This window comes from Cynoglossus semilaevis, chromosome 14, assembly GCF_000523025.1.
Source record: "Cynoglossus semilaevis isolate Cse_v1.0 chromosome 14, Cse_v1.0, whole genome shotgun sequence".
NCBI classification, from domain to species: Eukaryota; Metazoa; Chordata; class Actinopteri; order Pleuronectiformes; family Cynoglossidae; genus Cynoglossus; species Cynoglossus semilaevis.
Window position 1 is genome coordinate 28,406,100 of NC_024320.1, and position 7,868 is coordinate 28,413,967.

Below are 7,868 nucleotides of genomic sequence, written 5' to 3' on the forward strand. Positions count from 1 at the left end.
AAGAAAGAAAGAAGCTTCCAGGCAGTTCTTACTCTTACATCCTACACTCTGCCTCTCTACATCCTCGTCACGTCTGACACAGTATCCTGCCACGGGTCGCCAGCCAGTCAGGAGGAGACTGCTGCCAGCTCCTCACTTTCTCTCCCTCTCTGCCCCCCTACCTCCCTCCCCCACTGCTGGACCCGCCTCGCCAAAGTAAACAGAGATGAGATCACTCACTTACAGGTGATTGTTATCAGGAGTCTGAGAGTAAAAAAAAAAAAAAACAATCCTAGACTGCAGTGGCTTCATCTCAGGGAACCTCCGTCCAGACGTTACTGGAGATAACAGCGGTCGTACTGTAGCGTCTGGGAGTTTGACGGCTGTTCTTCGAGCTTCCTCTTCACTCTTCACTCCGATACCCCAGTTTGAAATGTAATTTGAATTTTAATGCGATTGGTTTGTATGCCAATTTACAGAAGCAGATGAGCCGACTCTCACTCTGGATAAATCGCAGTTTATTTCCCACGGACCGTTCCTTAATCTTAATCAAGCAGAGAAATCTGACAGTCATCTGCATAATGGAGGAATTTGGCTGAATGACCGACAATTACCTCTTCGTGCCGCCAGTCGTGATAAGTTTGGACGTAGCCAACAAACATTAAAAAACATGAACGCTAAAAAAGGCAAACTCCGTTTTTAACATGAACGCTAAAAAAGGCAAACTCCGTTCTTAACTGACGTCATTTGTAAAAAAAAAAAAAAATTTTCAGGGCTCGAAAGGTTGTTTTTTTTCAAATTTAAAGATGTAACCGACTTTTTTTTTTTTATCATTTAACCTCCTGTGTTTTCTATGGTCTAAGATTTTATTAAATCGTTCTTCACTAAAGTAAAGTTTGGTTCCAACGACGACCAGTCACAGGTACTGACTCTGACCTCCACCTTTGTCTCCTCCTGCTGGATGACCACTGGTCACCTGCCCACACCTACTGGCAGAGGAATCAATTAGAGCCTTGTTGCAGCTGCAGGTTCTGGACCGCAGCTGTGGCTCGTTTGGACGGCGGAGCTGAGGAGGAGCAGGAAGGACAGACCGTCGGCGACTCAGTGCGACATGAACTGGTTGTTGTTTTTAACACTGACATTTGGACGGTTGAACATCGCAGATGTTTGATCAAATATCCTGCGCAGGTTCCCGGTGTTCGCTCTTTACAGTTGTAACACTGTTAATTAATACTGTTGATGTTCACACTGATGTGAAAACAGGTGTCATGTCTGTTCTAATTAGCGCTCGAACGGTGTCTGTCATGTGTACGTGCGCGATATTTATAATTGTGTTCAAAAATATATATATTTGTTCGATTTTCCTCTCATTTAATACTTTCGCAAACGGTCCTGATATTTGTGAAGGGTGAAATACATCGTAGAAACAACAGTAGTGCAACTCCAAATAGCTAGGCTGAAAACAAAGACAATGTGTACATATATACATATATTTAAATATAAATGTATACAAATATACATATACAGATATATGTATACATATACTGTATGTGTGTGTACATACGTATATGTATAGAAACAAGTATATATTTATTTATGCAAAAATATATGTATATATGTATTTATATATTTTTTATCAAAATATATATTTAATTCATATGATACGTTTAGAGTTAAATTAATTAATTTTTTTACAAATATATACATTCATTATATATATTTATATATGCAAAAATATATGTATATATGTATTTATATATTTTTAGTAAAAATATATATTGAATACATATGATAGGTTTAGAGAATTAAATAAATTAATTTATTTTAACAAATATATACATTCAGTATATATATTTATATATGCAAAAATATATGTATATATGTATTTATATATTTTTAGTCAAAATATTTAATTTATACGATAAGTTAAATAAATTATTTTATTTTTACAAATATATACTTTTAGTATATATTTACACATACAGTATAAATACAAATATATATATGTAAACAAGATCCAGGGTAGGCGGGATATTCTTACCTTTTTCGGACACTGCAGGTCTCGGGCCAGACTGAGCAGCAGCTCATGGGAAATGGGATCCACCAGATTGAGGAAGGCGGCGTTCTTGTACAAGATGTCGTTAAGTGAGGTCCCCTGGATGCCGAGGTCCTGCAGAGAACCCAGTGAAAAGACTGGTTCAGTCACGAGGTACTACCACATAACGCTCCCCCTACAGGTGTATCTGTGTGTTCTTTCTTGGTGCTTCTCAACGACCATTTCCAAGGTGTACTTCAGTGAAATTAATTACCACCGTTGCCCACGGGACGCTTAACAATTTCCATAAACGCAGCCATAAACAAGAGGAGAATAATACATTTTGATGAAATGCGTTTAATTTCACCTTCCCACTGTTTTACACTTCTCACAAAAGATGGCGTGAAGTGTTTGAAGAAACAAAAACCCCCAGGATTTGATACTCTTTTTCACCTTGAGGGTATTTGCATATCAGGGAACATATATATTTAAGCTCCCTGGTTGAAGTACCGGCTTCATCAGCCTGATGTAATGTTCCTTCCTACATGTCACACAGCCTCCCCAGAACGCGGCAGCCACCCCCACAGTCATCATCTCGTGTCACGATTTTCTATTTACTAGAAAAAAAAACAAACATTTGACTATTTTTGTCGAAACCCCATAAATTGAACTCTGGCGTAATATTAATATTTACAGATGTAAATACTAGGGGTTTAAGGAAATATCCATACACTGAAATATTGCAATATTTTCACAATACCATATCAATATTCTACAGTAGGGGTCCACAACTCCCGGTTCAGGGACCGGTGCTGGTCCGTAGGTCATTTTATACCGGTCCACAGTGGGACACAATGAAAAAAATGTACTTCAGTTTTACTGATGTACTTCATTCCAGAATAATCCCGTCATGTCCCTTTACTGTTTTCATTCAAAGATAATCTGTCAATGTTTCAAAACAACAGGTCAAAGGTCATTCAGACTCTGATACAGAACAACAGAAGAAAATCTGAAAGAGGTTTGATTTGGAAAATGTAATGATCCTTAAACGATGGAGCGGTTATATATAAAGATACAATTAAATACAATTAATTTGCTAAAAAAACTCAATATATCACGTGCCTGTAGTATCGCAATATACCGTATATCGTTGTTATGAAATTTTTGAACTAATGCGTTGACATAAAACTAATAGACAACAAAACCAAACTTTGCAGCAAAAAAACTAAAAACAAACATAATGAGAATCAACGATGAACAAAAGAAACACTTGATCTACTACGATCTACGTGTGAACCATTGTTTGTTGTGTGTTTTCCTACTTGTTGACCGGTATAAGATGTGAAGTTAATACTGCCACCTCTGTAGGAAATAACACGCCACAGGCTGCGACTGTGTAAAACATGGCCGCCGAGCCCCGACAGACTGCCCTCTCACTCCACAGCACAGAGGAGGCAGGGAGGAAAACTCCCATCAGCACTTCCTCCTCCTCCTCCTCCTCCGACTTTTGAGTTGATTTATCACAGTGGAGCTCTCTGGGATTCCCTGACGCAGGGCTGTCCTCAGACCAGATCCTCCCGCCCTTCAACAGAAGCTTGTTTACTGCAGATGGACGATGGACGCCGAACGTGTTCAAAATGGGAGAATGGAGGAAATTGAAGGCCTTTTTTTTTTTTTTTTGAAGATGAATGGAGCACAGCTGCGGCCGCTGCTGTAGACGCTCACACTCAACAGGAAATCTGACTCGGTAGATTGATTTTGTTGATTTCCAATCGTGAGGTCGTGGATTCTTTTTCCTTTTTCAGCCCACATTCATCTGAGACACTGAGCCTGACTCTGTATCTCCTGGCGCCGTCCTAGTAAAGGCAACTAATCTGATCTGACGTCTGGCCTTGTTACAAAAACATGACTGAAAAAAAGTGCCATGCCTCTAGTAGCCAAACATCGCCCCACACAGGCGGTTCATCATAATCCAATTAAATCTGTGGCACAGTGCGACACGTTTGCAGCGGTTTCTGCATCGGTGGACGCCACAAACTGACAGGTAAACTGCAGGGATGTCCGATACTAACTCCGATATCCGATATGCCGATATTGTCCAAACACTTACTTTCCAATTTCGATATCAACCAATAAAGATATTGCGGGAAAGTGGTGGCCTAGTGGTTAAGGAAGTTAAGTGCAGCCTGCTCACTAAGGTGCTGGGATAAAGCAGTGTTTCTCAATTATTTTCTTCCATGCTCCCCCTAGGGGACAGAAGTATTTTCCACTCCACGCAAGAACTGTACAAACCACTGTATGAGTTGTTGTTGGCTCCAGCATTCTGCATAAAAATCCCCGGATTATCAAAATAGATGACTAAAATGAGCTGCAATGCTGCCATCTAGTGACTTTCACTTTCATATACAGCCATTTTTCCCCAAAACTATTTTTAGAGCACACATCATTTGGCAAAATTGCGTTATCGGGTTTTTATTATCAGAGTAAAAACCAATAACGATTCTTATAGATATTACATAATTTTGCTAATATTGGGCCCATAATATTGGTCGGCCGATATTATCGGACATCCCTAGTTTACATATGATTTATTTTCTGGACGAATTAAGTCTCCTTCAACTGATTAAAGTGTGTGGCCCCTTTAACTCGTCATGAGCAAACCCTCCGAACCCATGCTGACATGACAGAAAATACACAGCCAAGAGGCAGCAGCGCTAACGCACACACACAGAGACACACTGATATTTATAGCTCCAGTCACGAATTAAGGAATTCCTCTTCTAATGTGCTTGAATCGCTAACGGGGTTTAGAAAATCCAGGTCTGTCACTGATCCAAGGAAAATACATTTGACAATATTTTTCTCTGCTCTATATTTTCATTGGACGTCAGGTCCAGTAAAGCAGAGTCACAGACCAGGTTTTCAGTTAGGTTTTTTTTTTTTTTTGCAGGGAAATAACAATAAACGCAGCTCATCGTACGATATGATTCACAATTTTCTTTTGTCCATGAAACGATTTTATCACGGTTCCTTTAAACAAAATGAGCTCCAGTCAAATTGTGACCAAATCCACTCTGTAAAATCCCATCACCAACTGACATGGTCTGTGAACCTCATCCACTGACGTGGTCTGTGAACCTCATCAACTGACATAGTCTGTGAACCTCATCCACTGACATGCGCTGCTAACAACAAACCACAGAGGGCCTTCGTGCTTGGCGAGCAAAATTAAACTGCCGAGCTAAGGAGAACTTCGTCCCTAATCACGAACAACGAATCTGAAGTTTGATCCGCAAATGTGGCGACACCTACTGTCCGATAGTAAACCTGCGGCCGAGGACCACACAGTGACTATTCTCCTCGGTATATTTCCTGTTTCAATCTACAGAAATCGGTGTAATTTATTCTCCGTCACAAGGTAGACCTACCGGAAGTGCCGGAAGCGCCCGGATCCTAACAGCTATGCTAACAAATTCAATATAAATCCGCGATCGATGCTTTCTTCGTTTGGGTGAAGAATAAACAGAAGGTGTGACACACACACACACACACACACACAAATAAACATTACTTTGGTAAAACTGACCGTTAGGAAGCGTTTTCTTTTCATTTTAATTTTTATAAATGGTCCACTGCTGTGCATCGTGGAGAACCGAACAAACCAACACAATGCTAAGTAAAAAGAAATTGCTTATTTACATACGTGTGTTTGTTTTCCCCGTCATATTCAAACACTGTTGTTAAATCCATGTTAAAAAACGGATGTTTCACTGCCTGAGGCTTTTTTTTCCCCAACTGTGACCTAATGAAGAAGAGGCTGACGACTACCGTGTCGGTCCGACCGTTGAGAGTTTTTTTTCAACTGTGACCTAATGAAGAAGAGGCTAACGACTACCGTGTCGGTCCGACCGTTGAGAGGCACTCGGAGGGTTAGCTTGTTCCTCCAGCGGCTTGGGTTCGTCCGACCAAACAGCGAGGTTCGACGGAAAATCTCATTTATGAGACGTTTGTCAAGTAAAAGTTTATGATTTAACATCTGTCAACTTTTTTACTAGTCATTGCCCAGCGGTACCTGTAGGTGTCTGTAGGTTCAGTCTGTCACTTTAACAGACTGGACGTCTGTAGTATGGACTCCAGAGGGAGATGACGTCAATTAAATTATTTGATGAATGCCAGTGAATTTCCCCAAAGACTGCTAAAAACCACTGTCAACAAATGGTAAAAAAAAAGTAGTTTTAGCGAAATGTAACGTGAAAAGTAGAGTGTAAAACCAACGCTAACCAAACAATAATCCATCGTAAAAATGACCGTTATTCACTTTATTTGCAATCACTAAGTTTAACCTGATGTAAACGATTAGTAGAACATTCCAGAACCATCCATGTGGTAGAATCTCATTAATTAACTTTGAAAGTCAACTGGTGAGACAGTGAGATAGATTTCGGTTCGCGGAAAACCGAGACGTTCGACTAGTCGACTGTTATTTTAGAAATTACGGAGTCAGATAAAGATTCATTCGAAAGACTTCCTGTGGTTTCTAAAGTGTAATGTGACTCTACAATTGAGAACGGACATTTACGTATTTATTGTTTTGTTTGTTTTTTTTTTAGTAAAATTGGAGTCAACAATTACCCGCCTTCTCCAGCCCAACCCTCGTTCGAGGTTAAATAAAGTGGATCTCTGACCTTTCGGAGCAGCCGGAGAACTTCGGCCGCCTGCTCTCTCTTCTGCTCCCGGAGCAGCTTCTGGATGTCACGGATCCACGCCACTCTCCTGACATAGGGGCTGTGGTGGCTTCTACGCAGCATCCCTGGGAGCTTGTCGGACTTGAGCATCAGGGAGGCGAACAACAAGTCTCCGCCGCCGCCGCTCCTCTTCTCGCCCTCCGCCTGCACCTCATGTCTCTGGCGTCTCCTTTTGGACAGTTTGCTCTCCAGATCGAGACTTCTCTGCCTGGTCAACTTGGAGCCCATCACTGCTGACAGGATGTGCTGCTGCTTCTGCTGCTGCTGCTGCGAGTAGCGCTGCTGATGACAGCCGGATTCACAACATCCTGCACGCGACCGAAACCCCACAGCGCAAACTTGCGGGAGGATGCGCACACAGACATCGGTCCTCAGAGTTTCCCCGTCCGGACTGGGGGGGAGAAGGATGCACGACCGACGTTTCCTGTTTGCATCCGTCCATGCACTGGCTCCGTGTGCATCCTTTGCTTCACTCGGAGCTGGTGTTCTCCTCAGCCAATCACAGCTCCGCTCTACAGAGAGAGACTCGTGAAGAGGAAACGGAGCTGGAAACTGAGCTCAAATCAAAACAACTCCGTCTGACAGAGAGAGAGAGAGAGAGAGAGAGAGAGAAGTGATAACCTGGAAAGAGGGACAGAAGGACAGACCCCGTGTTGTCAAACTCAAATTCACAGTTGGCCAAAATGTTAAAATCGGGACGATGTATCGAGCCAGGCGTAATATTTATTGAAAAAATGATGTCAGTCGTGCATGTTTTCCCTTCTCTCCAGATGTGATGAAGAATTTATTCATATGGAAACAAATTTTTTGTTTTGCGTAAACATTGAAACTCTGACATACATCGCTAATACTACAAATCCTGCCAGTATATATGTGCTATACACTGATGGGTCAACTTTAGTTCACATTTGATATGATCTCACGGGCCAAATACAATTACACTGCGTGTCTGATTTGGCCGGAGTTTGACAGGTGTTAGATAGATCAGTGTTTGCCAAACTTTTTTTTCTGGGGAACCACATTTTAAAAGTCTCAAACCTTCGCGACCCAAGTCAATAGACATTATTCGTAAACTCCTGGGAAACATGATGCGAGACGACCCAAAAAAA

General features: G+C 41.5%; 1 protein-coding gene across 2 annotated transcripts in view; it reads right to left on the minus strand.

Moving 5' to 3' along the window:
• lrrc75bb (leucine rich repeat containing 75Bb) overlaps positions 1–7,310 on the minus strand; it is a 44,340-nt gene extending 37,030 nt beyond the window's left edge. The window contains exons 1-2 of one of the 2 annotated variants that reach the window (XM_008326316.3): positions 6,700–7,310; positions 2,021–2,149 (exon numbers count right to left, since the gene is read on the minus strand). In XM_008326316.3, the coding sequence (XP_008324538.1) occupies positions 2,021–2,149; positions 6,700–6,987 (417 nt within the window). In that variant the 5' untranslated portion in view covers positions 6,988–7,310. Of the gene's footprint in view, positions 1–2,020; positions 2,150–5,909; positions 6,607–6,699 lie in introns of those variants that run through there. The other variant, XM_008326317.3, reaches the window with a different exon arrangement.
• Between the last annotated feature and the right edge of the window lie 558 nt (positions 7,311–7,868).